Source organism: Pleurodeles waltl, chromosome 5, assembly GCF_031143425.1.
Source record: "Pleurodeles waltl isolate 20211129_DDA chromosome 5, aPleWal1.hap1.20221129, whole genome shotgun sequence".
Lineage (NCBI taxonomy): Eukaryota > Metazoa > Chordata > Amphibia > Caudata > Salamandridae > Pleurodeles > Pleurodeles waltl.
In genome coordinates this window covers 102,976,368-102,995,314 of record NC_090444.1, presented here as the reverse complement: position 1 = coordinate 102,995,314, position 18,947 = coordinate 102,976,368, and the positions used below count along the sequence as shown (strand labels likewise).

The window sequence follows — 18,947 nt, the reverse complement described above, 5'->3', positions numbered from 1 at the left end:
TTGTGATTTCAGAGGAGTGGCAACAACACTTCTCTTGTTAAGAGGTTCCCACCTGGCCCCTCTTGAGTTAAAAAGTTAAACATGGGATTCATGTTGATAACAGCCTTAGATTGTGCACCCAGGTTCTTGCTATGATCAGGGTGAGCCTTGAACAATAGAGCCACTGACGTGTGACCTTGCTACAGCGATGCAGGCGATGGGGTACCTTAAGACTAGTAAATACTTTTCATAGAGATGGAAGCTTATGTTTGACAACAGAAGTGTGAAGCGTCATTCTTTTTCAGACGCACGCATATTTAGCCTTTTCGTGAGACCCTTCTTGTGTATTTAAAAAGCATTGTTCAGATAAAAACCTTTTATCAGAGTTTCTAAGTCTTTGGTTTCCTAATGTGAGATGGCGCTTCTCTCAGCCCTTCCACCCATCATTTGAAATATGACTGGCTTTCTATAAAAATCTAATTTTTATATTGTCAAGAAAAGTATCAGGGCCAGCTACACACCTGCCTGTTTTGTAAGCAGCAGGAATCAATGTCTCAGAATCCTGGTCAATCAATCAATCAATCAAAGCACTTGTAAAGTGCACTACTCACCCATGAGGGTCTCAAGGCGCTGATCAAGCTTGTTTTTCACTATTATAGTCATTTGCCCCGTCTAGACGTTAAAAAAAATAATGATAAGCTTTCTGATCACCAGCAAATCAGTTAGCTCCTTTTGCAAATCACTAAAGTTTGGGGTTCAAGTATCACTCCATGTAAAAAAAGGTAAAGACTTAGCGTGCCTGTCTCTTTCCAAACCACTATGAATTGAAAAGTACAAAATCCTGTTCGAATCCTGCAACAAATCATGGAAAAAATCTTGACGATCTGGTTTCTCATCTGTTTCAGAAAAACCTACTATGATCTACATTTTCTATTGTCTCACAAAATGATATGTCCACATTGAACAAAAACCACCTTGTACCTACTATTCCACTTATTTTACCTGATCTCAGGTGATTACTCCCAACTGTGAAGGTGCACCCATTCCTGCAGTGAGATCAGGTGACTTTCAGTTCAGAAGCATCCTTACTTCTACAGGAGCTGTAGCTTATTATCGCCAGAAACTCCCTCTTACCTTAAGATGAAACTTAAATGAAGCCTAATCATACATAATACTTTCTCTCTTGCCAGCCAACAAGGAACTGTTAACCATCTAAACATGCCTCAAATTTTGCATCTCTCACAAATAAAAGTGGAGGCATTGGTCTCAAATTCTGGACCACATCGTGTGGGTAAATATTGCTTGCAATACATAGGAACTTTCTAATAATGGGATAGTTACATGAGGCATTGCGCATGGCAGTGGAATGTGTTTTGGTATTGGACTAGCATGACCAATAGTAGGGCTGGTCAAAAACACTTGTTACTGTCTCTCGACTGGGTTATTGGCACAATCTACAGAAGATGGTTCAAGAGGAAGTTAATGACATCAGGGAGGATAAGAAGGCTAATCGTCACTAAAAACAGGTAAGGACACATAACAAGAATGTAATAATGACATGGAACATTGAGAATGCCTGTACCAATTGGAAATCCATGTACTCTCCAACACACTAGATACACTTACACTTGCATCATTCAGGCTCAAGAGTCAAGATAAGTTATAAAAAAGAATTTCAGAAGTGTGTGAAGATCCTCAACTTTGCATTGCATTTCCCTGAACACTTCTTTGAACTTCCCCTAGAGTTACACTTCCACTCCTTGGAGAGAAATTTACAAGAGCAGGACTCCTGCATAGTTTGCGTAGGTTATGAATATGTAAATCGCTATCATCCGGGCATGAGCTAGTTAGTTCTGCTTTTTTACATGCGTAAATTACTCATACGAAAATGGTTGAGGAATCAACTTCAAGGAGCTTTGGCAGAATAGCTATCACCATCACTGCAGATCATCTGTCATACATAGTGTGATGATCCTCCAATAACATTCAGTTTAGAATACCCACCCCAGCCAGTTAAACTCCCTTGCAGAGGGAGCACACTGCCTACCTACACTGGAATGAATACACAAGTATTATTTAAACTCTTTACACAACTGCTTGTGGCTTCCATTCTAGCCATGACGGAGGCCCCTGGCAGATGCACACAAGGCCATCACCAAAGCCAACACAATAACTTGACAAGGATGGATATTTGTGTGCTTACCGTTCTGCCTGCATCTGAAAGATGGCATTTCCTCTTCTTCACTCAGAAGTTCTTCTTCTGAAAGACAAAAAAGGCCTATTTTCGGTTAGGGTTTCTATGTCTGAACTGTAAGGTTTGAACAAAATGTTTTTACATGAATTATTTAACAACAAGGCACTGCACACATGATACTGTTACTAATGGCAATTCATTCGCTCAACTTTTCGGATAGCGCTCGGAAACCTGGATCTCGGGTTGCTAATAATGATGTTACAGGTACATCTAATTAGCCCATTTGCAGGCCACTGTCACAAAAAAGCCACTACCTTTCGAAGATGATTGGCTTGGGATGGCTGTCTGAGGCTGGTACCTCAGCTACAGGTTACTATAGATACTGAGGCATTGGTATGTGAGGAGAACCTCTAAATTACCTAAGCGACCAGTCCACCACAGACATCTTTCCAACATGTATGTTTCCTATAGGATAGCTGGAATGTTGCTGACCTTTGACACATGAGATCTGGGTTTTCTGGTTCTTGAATAAATATCATTGTATTCAGGTCAAATCATCTGATCTTCCTGTACCTCAAATTGTAGATTTGTATAATTTAAATGTATGATAACAAACAGTACAAATAGCTGTTAAAATATTATGTCCCGCTCTCCTCCCAACCACATGGCTTTAGCAGAGCAGAGAGCAGGAACTGAATACCAAGGAGCTTTTGTGGTTGTGATGGACTTCGATGAACTTCACTGGTTAGAAATTAAAGGCGGGGACTGTGGTTCTTCTTAGGTGTGGCTACTGACAGCTTTCACTGCCAGGTAAGACCTCATATCAGCACAACACACAACAAAACACAGAAAGAGGCTTTGGGTCAGCCCTCGTCAGCCGTTGGACTCTTTGGACAAGCCCCCTTCACACTGACTCAGCAGGCTGTCAGTCAGGTATTGAATCATGGGGAGGGGAATGTATATAGTATACTACAGTTGCAGCTGAAGTTGTTGGTGGAGTAAACATTGCTGCTTCTATTTATCTATTTTATTTGTCATGTGGAGGAAACAGTCCTTCCTCCCTCTTCAGATGCTGCTCCACCGCCCCTCCCCCTCCCTCCCCCTCCTCCCTCCCCTACAGGATGTAGGTTTGTCTCAGGCGTGGCCAAGATTAGAATAACATTCAGTAATTTAATTTACTGTTATACAGAGTCATAAGACGGGGCCTCAAACACTACATTATACAAATATTATTACTACTATTTATTATGATTTGATTGGTAAACTTCTTATAACTGTTGCAAAAGTCTCAGAAGCAAACAAGAAATTGCAATTCTGGAGAAGCACCAACAGTCTCCTTAATGAACATTTCTTCCTTTGAAGCTGCTCTACTTGAGGTTTAGAGCACTGCTACTAGCAAAAAACATGGTAACATGACTGCAAGACAGACTAAAGGCCTGGTCCACGCATTTGCTGGTGCATGTAGATTATACTTACACACAGAAAAAGTGATCTTTGGTTGGAATTCATGATCTTTATTCACAGAATTAGCCGGTATTTGCAACCGTCGATTAAATTTACATTTTGTCTTTGAAAATCTACCAATTCTGCAAACTGTTCATGGGTATGGGAAGTTGTGAAGTCGCAAATTGGTAAACCACCTCAAAGTCTGAGGTTTGTGGGTTTTCAAAAATGTTTTGCAGGATCAACTCCACCCAGCTAAGTTACTCTTGTGATGCGTAGTAGTACAGAGCTGTTTTAATTCACAATCAAAGAGGACAATTGGGCAGGGCTTCACACCCTGAATGAAAAAAGATTATTTTTTAGGTCGAGCTTCCAAACACACCAACGTGTTGTAATTTCCGTGGGCTTTTAACCACGCCCATCACTATCATTCGTTCATGGGCTTGCCTTTCAAAAATCCTTTGGTATCATTGGCAAGTGCTTTACCTTTGTCCCTCCTTGGGGTGGTTTTGTTACTACCTTGGCCATCGACCCTGTTACCTGGTTAAATGCACGATTGCGGATATGTTTGACTGCAAGCAAACTTCTTTTTCCTTTTGTGTGTCTCCTTCACGCTCATGCTCATAAGCCAAGAAAAGTCCAGATGGGAATTTACAACACTAATAGCTCTAACAGGAGCAAACGCGAGACCCATTGTATTACAAATGCTTGTTTACATTTGACTGCTGCCCAACCTTAACCTTGATACTCTAATGCATTGGCGGCAATTACATTAAAAATATCTTTCTGCCACTTCCTCTCGTTACATCACCTTGTCTCTTCTATCTCACCTAGTCTCTTATTTCTCTCTCTCACTCTACCCATTCCGACATCTCTATGTAGCTATCCATTCACTGTGCCCTAACTTTATCTCTACCAGCTCTGCCTCACATGTGCCTCCCTCACCTCCCGCAGTACAACTCTACATACCCCGCCTTTATAACTCCACATGACCTCACCTCACTTTATCTTAGTGAATCTCTACATCGTACTCGCTGCCTACCTCTCACCTGTCCATCTCATGTCTCCGCTTCTAGCTTACCGCCTTCTGTCTTACCTGTCCTTCTACCTCAGTCCTCAGTTTACTCCACCTCTTCTTTATATTTACTTATTCCAATCTCTTGCTCTCTAAAACATTAATTATCGCCCTATATCTCTTTCTCCATTTACCTTGTCTGCTTTCTGGTTCTCTGCATCTTTCTGGCTAACTCAGCTTACACTCTTTACCTGAGATCTCCCTCAACCTCACCCATCCAGGGATGGCTTTAGGGTGGTGTGAGCGGTGCGGCCGCACCGGGTGCTGAACTGGATTAGGGAGCGCTGACCTCAGCGGGGCGCTGTATTAGCAATAACATATTAAACTTGCAATTTAAAAGCACCTGCTGAAAAGTTCCTTGTGCGTCCAGCCTTCAAGAAACAATTAAAATGTCAAGATACCTCGTGAGTAATGTTTCTGCTAGGGAGAGAGATGGGAGTTTTGTCTAGTGGCAGTTTTGACTCACCATAAAGTAGCGCAGAGGGTTAATATACCTGCTGCAAGGAACACAACTATATTTTATGTGGATAGCTGAGTGGATTAGTAAAGCCAGCCCTTGCAGGTGCTTTAAAACAAATGAATGTATGAGAAAGGGGGCTATGGAGAGATGAGGGGCACATTTGCTGGGTAGTAGTGAATGAAGCCAAGGAGATGGTCATGGGTTGGGGGTGCCAACAAAAACGTCGAACATGGCGCCACCAGCGCTAAAGCCGGCCCTGCTCCCATCTCTCTGCCTTCTCTCTTTCTCTATCTCGTACCTAGCTCTGCTACTCTCTCACTAAACTGTTCTTTTTACCTCTCTGTCCCCCTTACTCCTACCCTCCCATTTCTCTTAATCAGCAAAGTCAGAGGGCACTGTACGGCGTAGAGAAGGGACAAGACAGAAGAAAACAACCAGATTTATTTTGAGGAAATGAAGAAAATTCCTGGAAAGGTTTTTTGACTTTCAGTATTGCAGCAGGAATGTCAGTTGTAAAGGAGATTTATTAAATTCCAAGTAAAATATTGATGTAAGATGAAAACAGTATCTAGATCCAAGTACAAGAAGAAATTATTTATTGGCTTTATTGTTCAGCTTTCTTTTGCTATAACATGGCTGGCACATGTGGAGCAGTTTGTGCTGTCAACTACATTGTTCCCTACAGGGGGCACTGGAATATACATTGTCAGGGGCCCAATAAACCCTAAAATAGCACTGTGCTGCAGGAGTAAGTCATTTTCCAAGGTAGAGAAGTCTGCGTATAACCCGACCTTTCACTGTGGTCCATGGAGCAGTTGACCAACAGAGAAACATGCGTCCCCTGTGTAGAACATTGAGGTTAAAATTGTGCTTGAGCCCCTGCTTAATTTGTAAAAAAATAAGTGCCACAGCCCTCGTCAGATGGCCGCTGCAGTTTGTACCACCCATTGCCCCTGCCAGTGCTGCCAACGACGGTACCTACACAACTACTAACCCTTGCACCGCTACAAGTGTGACAATTCAAACTATTTCAGGCCCCCAAAGCTTAAGAATGACTTGGGCAGCAGTTATTAGTTGTTAAAACGTAAATTGAATTAAAAATCAACTGTTATTCCGCTCATCTCTAAATTACACAAACGGTGCCACCATGTGGAAGACTGTCACAAGAGCCGGTGTTGACAATTAGTTGCCTGTGCTGAGCACCGAAAAGCACCTGCTCAAATTAAGGACTGGCTTTTGCACGTTTCTATCATGCTTACTGTAGCAAACTGCCTGTACGTCATGACGTCAGACAACCTATTGGAGCATGCAGAGCGAAATTCACAATTTGCACAAACTTTCATGTTTGTTTTAATTCTGTAAATTCCTGACATGCATCAATCTGATCAAATTGTAGGTGCAAATCTGCGATGTGTAATTCACAGGGGCTGTGATTAGTACAGAGCATTTTAAACGTGTCTCGCTCGCTCACCGTCTCACTCAGTCAGGTTTGTTTGCCCCGTGCAGTAATATTAATGTTGTTCTCGGATCTGAGGCTGGCAGGAAGATCACATAAAATGCACTGAGGTTTCCCGAGGCTTGATTAAGTGCCTGGGCCGGATGTGGTGCAGGGCTGGGCCTTGTTACTTGTTCCGGAGGAGGGTCCACGTGGGGTCACCAGACCACAAGCCCTGTGTGGGTCTGGCTGGGTGAAGAACAGGCAGCTGTAGGGAGCAGCCTTGGCTAACTTTCCATCCCCTTCAGCAAGGGAGGGGCCTTCCGGCCTGAGTTTGCGTGAGCTGGCACTTTCCACTTATTTCTGGCAACCCCCATATTTACGTCTGCCCGAAGGTCTGATATTGCCATAGCAGGCTAAGACAGTTCAATTTATTACACGACCTTGTGTTTTCTGCAAGAGAATCTTCTTTAAAGCCAGAGGTGTTTTCAAAGTATTGAAAGCAGCCGCCAAGCAGGGCTGGATGCTCTGAATCTATTTGTTTTTATTCTTAAATTCACCAGGTACTTCACAAGAAGAGGGACTTAAAAATGGCGTGAAAGATGTTTCATTCTGCACCTACAGCAAAGTTCAACCAATTGGACAGGGCTCTAGCATTAAACTGTGTTTTTGTGTACTCTTAAGTGATTTGTAAGGCAGACACTAAAGGGCAGATTTAAGAGCCCCTAGCGCCTCCTTGCTCCACATTAGTTTTTTTTTTTACGCTAATGTGGCCCAACGAGGCAAAAATTGCCACTCCAGATGTACACAGTGGTGCAATGCATGCAATGTGTCACTTTGTAACCCCTTGCGCTACATTATGCCTGCACCAGGCTAATGTATGGATAGGGGACGTATCCCCGTTAGTGGGGCCGAAAAAATGGCGCAAAGAAATCTGAGATTTCTTTGCATCATTTTTTTCAGCACTTTTAATGCCTGCTCAGAGCAGGTGTTAAAAGGAGGGTTCCATTGGTTTCAATGGACCTCTGAGTGCTTTGCAGAATTAGCACAACATTTTTTACGCTAATCCTGCAAAGCTCCGAAATAGCAACAAAAATGTTGACTCTATTTTCCCTAACTACCGCCATGGTGCACCGTATCTTAAATACGGCGTACACATGGTGGCGTTAGGGGTGCTAAGGGGTGCAAGGAAAGAGGCGCTGCACTGCGTGCAGCACCACTTTCCTTAAATCAGGCCCAAAGAGTTTAACAGTCTCTGCCTCCGAAGTCTCCTTTTAGGGAAGCCCCAGGAACCGAGAAACTTCTCAACATTTGATCACAGGCTGCGTTCCCTCACATATCATGCATGCATGCATGGCTGCTCTGGGCATCTCATGCTTCCCTGCACAGCGAGTCAAGAGCCGCAAATCTAATGCACTGGGTGAAATGGTTCTAGAACATTCAATGCATCAGCCAGTCCCATCCAATGCACCCAGCTAGAACCTTCTCAACATTTGGTCCCTGGCTGCGTCCCACGAATATCATGCATGCATGCATGGCTGCTAGGGGCTTCTCATACTTCTCTGCACAGCGAGTTAAGAGGCACAAATATAATGCACTGTGTGAGATGGTTCTCGAACATGCATCAGCCAGTCCTATCCAATGCACCCAGCTAGAACCTTCACAACATTTGGTCACAGGCTGCATTCCCACGCATATCATGCATGAAGGCATGTCTGAAAGGGGCTTCTCATGCTTCCCTCACAGCGAGTCAAGAGGCACAAATATAATGCATTGTGTGAGATGGTTCTCAATCATTCAATGCATCAGCCATTCCCATCCAATGCACCCATCTAGAACCTTCACAACATTTGGTCACAGGCTGCATTCCCACACAGATCATGCATGAAGGCATGACTGAAATGGGCTTCTCATGCTTCCCTCACAGCGAGTCAAGAGGCACAAATATAATGCATTGTGTGAGATGGTTCTCGATCATTCAATGCATCAGCCAGTCCCATCCAATGCACCCAGCTAGAACCTTCTCAACATTCGGTCACAGGCGGCGTATCTACGCATATTATGCATGCATTCATGGCTGTTAGAGGCTTCTTATGCTTCTCTGCACAGCGAGTCAAGAGGCACAAATATAATGCACTGTGTGAGATGGTTCTAGAACATTCAATGCATCAGCCAGTCCCATCCAATGCACCCAGCTAGAACCTTCTCGACAGAATGGACTCATTTGGTTGTACTCAACTCACAATGGTGGGCACGGTCTTGAGCTAATATTTTCAACAATATAGGAGTTCCTGGAGATCCAGCAGCTATCGTGGACAGAACACTACTTAACTAACATCTACACTGGCAACAAGTGAATAAATAGACCCAAGAATTCCATCGCTGTAGGCAAACTCTCCTCATGTTGAAACCCCACTATGTGGTGTAAAGGTTTTACCCGGGTGATCCTTGTAACACCACACCCTCCTCCAGATACTCCTGACTTTTCAGTGTGGAATGAGCTGCACAGCAACTGTTTGCCCATTTGGAATCTAATGACCTGTTAAACGACTTCCAGTCAAGCTTCAGATCTTATAGGAGAACAGACACTACTCTAGCAAACATTAGGAAAGAACTTCTCAAATCCTGTGATCAGTATTAGCTGGCACCAGTGCTTAATCTGTAAATAAAAACGTGCCAGTGCCCACAGCCCTCCTCTTAAACAAGGGATGCTGCAATTAAATGTGCGAACATGGAATACTGAGGCAGCGTAATCCTGAAGCCATCTTGGGCCTCTTTAGTCCATTTACAGCCACTCCCTGCCCCTTCAGCTCACTCTTGCAGCTTTCTGCTTTCTCCCATTGTGACACTTTTTCGTTTTTCTCTTCCTCCGTCTTTCCCATATGTGTCTTTTGCTCGCAGCAAATGCTTGAGGCAGAAAAATAAGTACTGGCCCTCAAAAAAAAAGTGCTGATGCGCCACACCAGAAACAACAAGCACAAGTTAAGCACTGGCTGGCACACTAATTCTGCTAAAGCACATGGGAAGTACCGTTGACCACCAATTATTAGTCAAAAGACAGCTGCATTGGCCAGCATCAGCAGGAAAGCACTGGAGCGGTTCACCTCCTTCCTGCATGACTGTACTAACTAAGTTAAGCTAAGTCCTATCCTCTCCTACACACCTGACATCAAATGTGGCGAGCTTCAATGCTCTGTCATGTCCCCTGTGCTGTTGGATGTTTATGCTGCCCCCTGTTGTTGTCTCAGTCTACTAAAAGTATGGATATCACATGTATGCAGATGTTCCACCTCAACACAGTTCCACCTGAAGGTCAGTTACAAACCTGACAGCCTTCTTAACTTGTTTTATTCATTTTTCAACTTCAGACGTGGATTTAGAACAATTGACGCTGCTCTGATGGAGACAAAACCAAAATCATGGTCCTTGGTCCGTTCAGCTCAGCTCCATTCCCTCTATCCTGGGGGGACAACGGAGCACCTTCCAAGACCAGTAGATAAACCACACAATTTATCTGTGCTCTTTGCAAAGGAGACATAATTCAATTCCCAGATATATGTGGTTTCTAAGACGGCACTCCATCAGCTACTCCTTCATCTACAGAGTTCAAAACTTTGAAGCACACCTATTGTTCAGGCAGAGGTTTCATGCTCACATCACTCTGGCTTTGAAATCCTGGCACATGCTACCTGTAAAAAATGCACATTTCAAAATATTTGTACACAAGCCATTCCGCAGTCGCTACAGAAATTACCAGGGAAAATTATTTGTCATAAACCAATCGGCCTGAGGTCTTAGATCCGTCAACGTGTATCGGATGGTAATAAAGAGCTTTAGAAAACCCTCAAATAAAATAAAATAAATACCAAATAATCTAAAGCATAGAAATAACAACACCAAATTGTTAGTCACCGAAAATCATCCCAACTAAACTATATGCCCTGACCTTACAGTATAACTTTCAGCTTAACCCTACTCCTCAATCAAACCATAGCTCCACACATACTGTTGTGTACACCCAACCCCTAAGTACGAACCCTAAACCTAATGCTTCACTGTTACCCTAAACTTAACTATATTAATAATAGTTAAAGTGTACCTATTTTCAATGTTCTACATTTTCAAAGATATAAAGAGACCAGAATCATTGTCTCCACTAAGTTCTTCATTGATCCAGTCCTCATTCATGCACTTCCGAAAACACCTTGTCCCATCACATCTAATAAGCTTTGAGCCCACCAACTGTCCGCCGCCCATCACCATTGCACAAAGGACCCAAAGGATCGTCCTCATTCTGCTTTTCCCTCCTCCCAGAAGACATCTGCATAATGAAGAACCTCTTGGCAGGTCAGGCCATCCTCTCCAGCTGCTGCCCATTCACTCCTCCCTTTGCGTCCTGAGTTCATGAGAACCATCACCTAATGCACGCCTGTAGTCTCTCCCAGCCAGCCTTTCTGCAATTTAATAGAGATAATTCTATACCCTGCACAAATATCACTTATCAACCTCGTTGGAAACCATCAGAATATATCTAACTGCTGCTGGGTATAGGTCAGTACCATATAAATAAAAAAATGAAAAAGTGTTACAAGAAACGCTATCTAATGTAAGACTGAGCCTAAGAATATTAAACACAGAGCACACATGAAACAGAGAGACCTCACATACATACACAGGGAGAGGAAGTAAATAACGAATTCGTTCTTCAGTTGACAACCTGAGTTAAGGAGAAGGTAGAACTAATTAATTAATGCTTAAGGTTTTGTAATATGTGATCATTTTTCGCATATCAAAAACATCTAAAAATGATTGCAGGTAAGATTAAATAAAGTCACTTGACCTACTAATATGCAAAAGTTTCTTAAGAAAGAAAAGCATAAATAAACACCAGATCCTGTTGAATGATTTTGTCTTGCATAGACCTGGACACCATTCTTTCCATTCTAAGTTCCAACAAGCCTTCAGGGGTACACCTCATGTAATAAAAGATGTGCCTCTTTTATTCTGCATATCCCAAATATTGCTTACAACCAGTCCCCTGTTGTGTTTTTCCTTTGTGTCCACACCATGTGCCTCGAGAAACAACTATTTATATTAAAAACACAGCCGAGTGGACCAGAATATGCATTTCAAATATATAAGGTAAATCCCTGGAGGCGTATATCCTATAATCTACAGTCTATAAACTGCCAGGCTTGTTCTCATAGTCCAATGAAAGTTCTAGAGCAGATGTTCCCAGATGCTGAACCTTTCATTGCACCGGGCTGGCTGCACCGTGCATTCTTGGCTGGGAGGGTTAAAGAGAGGGGGTTGGGGTTTGATGCTAGATATTGCTTTCAGCTGCTGAGAACCCCCCACCCACTTTATAGTGCTCTCCTGGTCTCTCTAAGTCTCACGTTCAAACTCTAAGATCTCAAGTTAAAAGGCCTAGGAGGAAAGCCAGTAAAACAAGTGATGTGTAACTGTCTGCAGGTGTCAATGCTGCCAGAGGGCCTTGGGATGGACCAGGAGGGGTCTGCTAGCTTTCTGAAATATCTGCTGAACATTAAGTGCCTGTGTGTTGTGGAGAGTGGAGCAGGCGCTCTGGTGTAATCTGCCTTTCTTTGATAAGGAAAACCACCACGTGCTTTCCCTTGTCACCCCTCTGCTCCTTCATAGACTTCAATGAAGCTGAGTACCGACAAATTAGATAAAAGTAACACCTGTTATTTACAGCGATTCAAAATGACGAAATGTGGTATGAAGCGCTATATAAGAAGTAAGCTATTTTTCTTAATATAACAAATATGTTTTGACTGATGCAATTTCAAGGCTTCGGGTGAACACCCAGATGGGTTTTGTTGCCCTGGGGTACTTCCTCGAGTTGATAAGTGCCTTCTAGGTGCTGCTCCCACAGATGAGATACAAAAATAATAATTTTTGTCTTACAACTTTTCACTCACAAGAATGCATCTTATGAACTCCTCCTGTGGAGGAAGGTCCTTCTCCCTGCCCTCTTCAGAAGAAGTTTATCATTCTCCTCCTCAGGAGGGTCCTTCTACCTCGCCTGTGTAGGAGGGGGGGGGGGCTTCCCTTTTCTCTGTGTAGGATGGCCCTTCCCCTTCTTCCCCCTTCTCTCTGCAGGACGGTGCTTCCCCTCTGCAGGAAGGTTCATCTCCTGTTGCTCTCCACCCCCTCATCAGTAGGACGGTCTATCTCCTTCCCCTCTGCAGGAATGTCCATCTCCTTCCCCTCTGCAGGAATGTCCATCTCCTTCCCCTCTGCAGGAATGTCTATCTGTTTCCCCTCTGCAGAAGGCTCCATCTCCTTCCCCTCTGCAGGAATCTCTTTCTCCTTCCCCTCTGCAGGAAGGGGCCTTCTTTTCCTCTGAGTAGTGAGTCCTTCCCCTTCTTCCCCCTCCTCTCTACTGGAGGGTCCTTCTCCCTCTGCAGGAGTGTGTATCACCCTCACCTCTGCAGGAGAGGCCGTTTCTGTTCCTCTTTGCGGGAGGAGCGGGGGTCATCTACTGGGGAGAAGGGCCATATAGTGATGAAGCGGAAAAAGAAAGACTAACAAACATTTATATATCATGCAACAAAACCGTATAAGACAATGTGATTTTAGCAAAGAAAAATAATATATGTAGAGAAATGTGCCCACGAAGTAGGTCACCATTAGTTTAAACAAGCTTAAGTAATCATGAAAACCGACAAAATGCACTAATATGTCATATTTGAAGTTATACTTTATGATTTTCTTATTAAAACTGTTATATGTTTAGCTTAAATTTAGCAGAGGCTTTGGCCTAGTTGCCTGGTCTCAATTTTAACTGCGTAGTTTTCACTTGTATCAACAAAAGACGTGTTTGAATCTTTAAAAGCTGTATTTTTCCAGCAGAATGACTAATACACTTATCTCAAAGTTGCGTGTTAGGCAACTTTCATCCCCTTTGAAGCTCAAGGTCAGTTTCTGCAGGTGCAGACAATGAAGACACTGATGCAGAATTAATTGGCAACTTTGTTGCTACTTATGTTCCAAAACTCCAAGGACACCTTATGCGTAGATGAGTATTAAGAGAAAAGACACTATTCATTGGCCAAAGAAAAATCACCCCATGGACCCTCCAATGGAAGAACCTGAAGAATTTGGAACTGTTCTTACTTAATCCCACCGGACGAAGAGAAGACAGCCATTTTGAAGCCATATTTTGAGAAGCCATTTTGATGCCATTATTTTGCCATTGCCACTTTTACCTTGATGACACTTTGATGCATTTTCTCTATCCCAGAGAGAGAGAGACTTTAAAGAATTCTCACCCTAGAGACTTTAACTTTACTTTGCCTTGCCCATACAATAACTTTTGCCCCCCTCCCCTTCTTTGCTGCCGCAAGGAAAAACTTGACTTAAACTTTGCCCCCCTTTGAAGTCTGCCCCATGCTGATCGAACCGGTACCTGAAGGACGAAGACTTACCTTGAATGCTGATTGTATTTGGTAATTATAAAAGGATAAATGTATTATTCATTGTGTTTTCCTTCTTAGGTACCAACTGCTTATTTTGACAGAACCTAAGCTAGAAGTTTTCTAAATGTATGTTGATTAAATTAATTTTGCATGAAGCCCCACATGCCAATGCTAATCAGAGGTTAGCTGAGGTATTCATTAATGCACCGTGTTAAATTGAAATCTTGTTATACTGATCGATGTATGCAATTAGTCAATTTCAGTTACTTTTATTAGTGATTTGCACAGCTATATCAGAGTGTGTGATTATTCTAGTTTTGCGTAGGTTGCGTTTCTTCCGACGCTATGGACAGCCAGTAATGTTCGTATATGTATATCATTTGATTTTGAGACTTACTTACATTGTGTTAGCTTCGTTAATATAGGGAAATAAACTCATTAACGTTTAATAAACAGGTGTGGCTATTCATGACTGAAAGGTCATGGTGTGTCAAATGACTGATTTTTTATAATTTCTAATTTGTTGTTTGATTACTAATTGAGTACTGGTTATTGATTATAAATGAATATTGATTACTGATTTGAGGGATCTGACGATTTCTTTGGATGAGGAGAACTCAACCCGGTCAAAAGGTTCACCGACCTCCGGCGTGTCCAAGTATAAGTAATTTACAAGGACTGGACGCGCTATTAATAGCCACCACCTACGAGATCAGGGACAAAGCATATGTCTGCTGCACTTGAGTGATGAAGGACACACAGCCGCTGCATAGCGGAACAGGAAATAAGAAGCACCAATGATGGCACCAGTATAACAAATCCTTGTAATATCCCGAATTAATGATGTCGCAAAAGAATAACTTCTAATCGGGGAGAGACTCCAAAGCCTGAGGAAAACAGCGCACCGCGATGACAGTAAGGCAGACAGGTACTTCCACGGCACAAGTCCTAAAAAAATAACTAGGGGGACTAACCAAGTTAGGCAGTATCAAGTGACATCATGGCGTGTGACGTCACAGTGCGTGACATCACGGCGCATAGCATCGCATGCGGCATCATAGGAAGTGGCATCACAAACCATGACCTCGCAAGAGGTGACATCACATCTTAAGACCTCACACAGGGTTATCAGGTCTCCCAGGGTTACGTTTAAGATCATTACAATATTTAACAAATGAGAACTCGCGTGGGGCTTTTGCCAAAAAAGAGAGACAACCCGATGCAAAATCTGGGCCTCAACTTGCACATTCATTTTTTTAAAATGTTGCCACAAAGAAATTTGAAACAAGGAGAAACGTGGCAATACATCTGTTCTGTTTAATTGGTTGCAAAGTCTACATTTTAAAATATCTCATGGGGTTAGGGCACCTGCTGCTGAGATCTTTGTGTTCCCAGTAAATCTCAGGGAATAATAATAATGGTACAATAACTTTTTGGGGTAATGCATTTGCTGGAGAAACCTGTTTTTTTCTAGTCCCAGTTTTGAATCAAAGTGGCATAGAGGGTTAATGTGCCCGCTTCAAAGCACATCATCTAACTGCAAATAACAGATTTTTATTACATGTCTCTAGGTAAGTGAGTTACAGATATCCTTTTCTTACTCGCAGCTCATAAATGGCAATTTTTCGAATATATCAAGCTATGAAGGACTTGTGACTCCTACACCTTGTAACCCTCACTGTCATGTAGGATTTATTGCCAATGTATTATGTGCATGTGTGATATAAAGTGCTTTGACGTCCTGCAGTAGGATGAGTAGTGCTGTAAAAATTAAAAAAAGCAAAATAATGGTATTTAAATTGTTATTTGTACAAATACTGGAGCAGACCAGCATATCTGACATTCTTACAGTGCATGATAATCTCTCATAAACAGCGATTGAACAATGTTAAAAAACATGCCTCTCTTAAGTATTTGTAACGTGATAACAAGCTGTGTGCCTTTGTTTTTCCTCCCGTGCATTTGCATCTAGGTGTGAGGCTCAGATAGCTCCGAGTCACAATAAGTGGAACAGAAGGAGGCCTGATGGCCCCTTAAATTTGTCCTATGTTATGGGCTCAGTGGAGTCTGAAACATGAAAGCCCCATTGCTGCCTGCACGTTGCTGCTGGAAAATGAAAGCAGGCAAGGAGCAGGCGCTGCCGATTGTGTCCCGGTGTCTGATAATGACCCCCGGACAAGTTCAGCATATTTCAGTGGGCCCCACTTCTTGCAGGGCGGACAGCGTCCACCCTGTGAAAATAGTGGGTGGACACCATGTACCCACGTGTACCCCAAACTTGTGCCATGTGTGCTACAATCAAACACCCCTCGCCACAAAGTAGCAGTGGGCGTGTGGTGGGTAAAGTCTACGATAACCAATGTAAGCCCGGCACGAGACCCTCAATCTGCAGTCGGTCATGGACTTCCGCCACCCCTGAAATTTCGGTGAATCGACGCCCATGGGGAGTGGGGGTGTCTTCGCCTTCTTCTCCTTCCTCTCTGTCGGACACTGGTTCCTTTTTGCAGGAGGGACCCATCTCCCTTTCCCTCTCCTGGAGTGTCCTTTTACCCCACCATCTGCAGGGGGTCCGTCTTCTTCCACTCCCAACAGCATTCAATTGTCAGAGTAAGGAGTCGGCCACAGGGGGTGAATGTGGTCTGTAGTCTGAGAAGATGGCCAGGTGGCACTCCCATCCCCACCCGGAAGTCTCTCTCTCTCTCACACACTCTTTTTGTCTCCCTCTCTCTCCCTCTCTGCTTAATCATGCAAAAAAGCATGTTGCTCCACTTACAAGGGGCGAAGTTTGATACAGTTTAATATCACTTAAAACTTACTTCCCTCCTGTCTCCTTCTTTGTCTCTGGTATTATCCCTCTACCCTCCCTCTGCTTCCCTCTTTATCTCTCTCTCTTCCTCTCTGACGTTCTTGCTGTCACCTTCAACAACTTTCCAATTGTCTCTATCTCCTGTCCTCCTCTCCCTTTCTCTCACATGCTCTCCCTTTCAGTCCTTCTCTCTTACTCTTTGTATTTCACCTTCTTGTGTTACTCCTCTTTATCTTGTCCCCCAACTCTTAACTTCGGCGCCACAGTCCTTTTTCTTTTACCTTTAACATCATGAAAGTTCTTCGCCTTTATCTCCTTCTCAGGCCTTGGAGTTCTGTTGCAGAGAGGTGAGATGTAGGGCACACCGAATACATAGTCTCTCTGTCGTGGGTCGCTGATTTTCTAACACTGCCTCAGTCTACCCTACCATTGACTAGTCAGGCCTGCCAGCTCACCTACAGCACATCCAGACACATGCAATGCTGACAAAACTGCACACAGAGGTAAAGCAGACAAATGCATTTGGACAGCACCACACAGTGCATCGCCAAAGATACCAAAGGACACACAAATGACAAACATGCTGAAACACACGTCATTTTTTAGGTTGAGCGCAAAAGCGCTGCTTTTCCTACGTTTTGTTATCTATTTGGGCTTTTAACCACACCCACCTTATGCCCATCACTATCGCTCGTTCATGGGCTGGCCCTTCAAAAAGCCTTTGTTATCATTAGTAAATGCTTTACGTTTGTCCCTCCTTGGGGCGGTTTGGTTACTGCCTTGGACATCGACCCTGTTATATGGCTCATTGCACTTTTGCCAATACGTTTGACTACGAGCAAACTTATTTTTTCTTTTGTGTGTCTCCTTCACACTCATGCCATGGCGCTTTGAATCTGCTCACTTATGTGAAACTGTTTTACTTTTTATTTTCAGTTTATATGGCAAGAAAAGTCTGGTTAGGAGTTTAAAACGCTAATAGCTCTAACCCGAGCAAATGCCAGACCCATTGCATTGGAAATTCTTGTTTTATTTATAAGGTATTAAAAAGCCTGTTTAAACACTGTTCAACTAAACACTGTTGTCCAGACCTGGATGTCCAGCACCTAATTGATGCTCAACAAACCTAGACAAATTTTCTACTATTTGCTAAAAACAAGTAACAACTAGCCAAAACCTGGCTTTGAACCCCAACTATCACCAAATGCCAAGCCACCTGGATTCACCATGGACACCAAGCTCATCCTCAAGGAACACATTACCAAATACAGCCTTGTTCCAGCTGTCTCTACTAAAGAAACTGAAACCATTCCTCAGAGACAGTGACTTCACAACTACTGGTAAAGACCCAGCATTCTCACAGCTGAATGGTGGAAACAGCCTGATCCTCCCCAACTCCACACTGGTCCCATGAAGGTATCCTACATGCCACAGCACGTTTCACACATAGCAAGACTGGCTCCTCTTGACAGCCCACACTATCTTCAAAACCAGCTGTTCATTTTCAAAGCTGCCTATATCAGACCAGCCAACCAAAACAAACAATGCCCCCACCCCACCTCCAAACTCCTTCCTATCAAAATTAAAAGCTTGCTGAGGCAGGTGCCAATATCCTGGGATGTTTTCATACCCCAAAGTTGTCAGTCTGCAGTTCAAAACCTCTGAAGATGAGCCGAAAACCACTGTTTACAGAGGTTTTCAGCTCGTTTTCCTTGCCTCTGTGTGACATCGGCTCCTCACCGGGTGACCTTGTGAAGGGAGACGATATTGTGTGTCACGCGGTGGCACTGTGTGAGTTGGCAAGTCCGCTGTCTAACAAAGTCACCGTCTCTGGTGAAGTTTGTCACACCTATGGCCATGATACTATCAGACTGGAGACAAAGAAGGATAAACAAATGAAAACAAAGCAGCATAGCTTCATCCAAAACTTCAAGATGTCCAAAACACCGCCGCTCGGCTTGTCTGTAACCAACCTTCAGGCTCCGCCTCTTTACCCCTACTTAAGTCTTTACATTGGTTACCAAGAAGAAAAAGATGTATTTTTAAGATGTGTTGTAAAGCCCTCATAGGAAAAGGTCCTACATACATTGCGCAAAAGCTGATACCCTACTGC

General features: G+C 43.3%; 1 protein-coding gene across 4 annotated transcripts in view; it reads right to left on the bottom strand.

Moving 5' to 3' along the window:
* Window positions 1-18,947, bottom strand: part of SCARA3 (scavenger receptor class A member 3) — a 184,380-nt gene that overhangs the window by 110,834 nt on the left and 54,599 nt on the right. For 2 of the 4 annotated variants that reach the window (XM_069233710.1, XM_069233711.1), the window contains exon 2: window positions 2,183-2,239. In XM_069233710.1, the coding sequence (XP_069089811.1) occupies window positions 2,183-2,239 (57 nt within the window). Of the gene's footprint in view, window positions 1-2,182; window positions 2,258-6,622; window positions 6,651-18,947 lie in introns of those variants that run through there. The other 2 variants (XM_069233712.1, XM_069233709.1) reach the window with 2 other exon arrangements.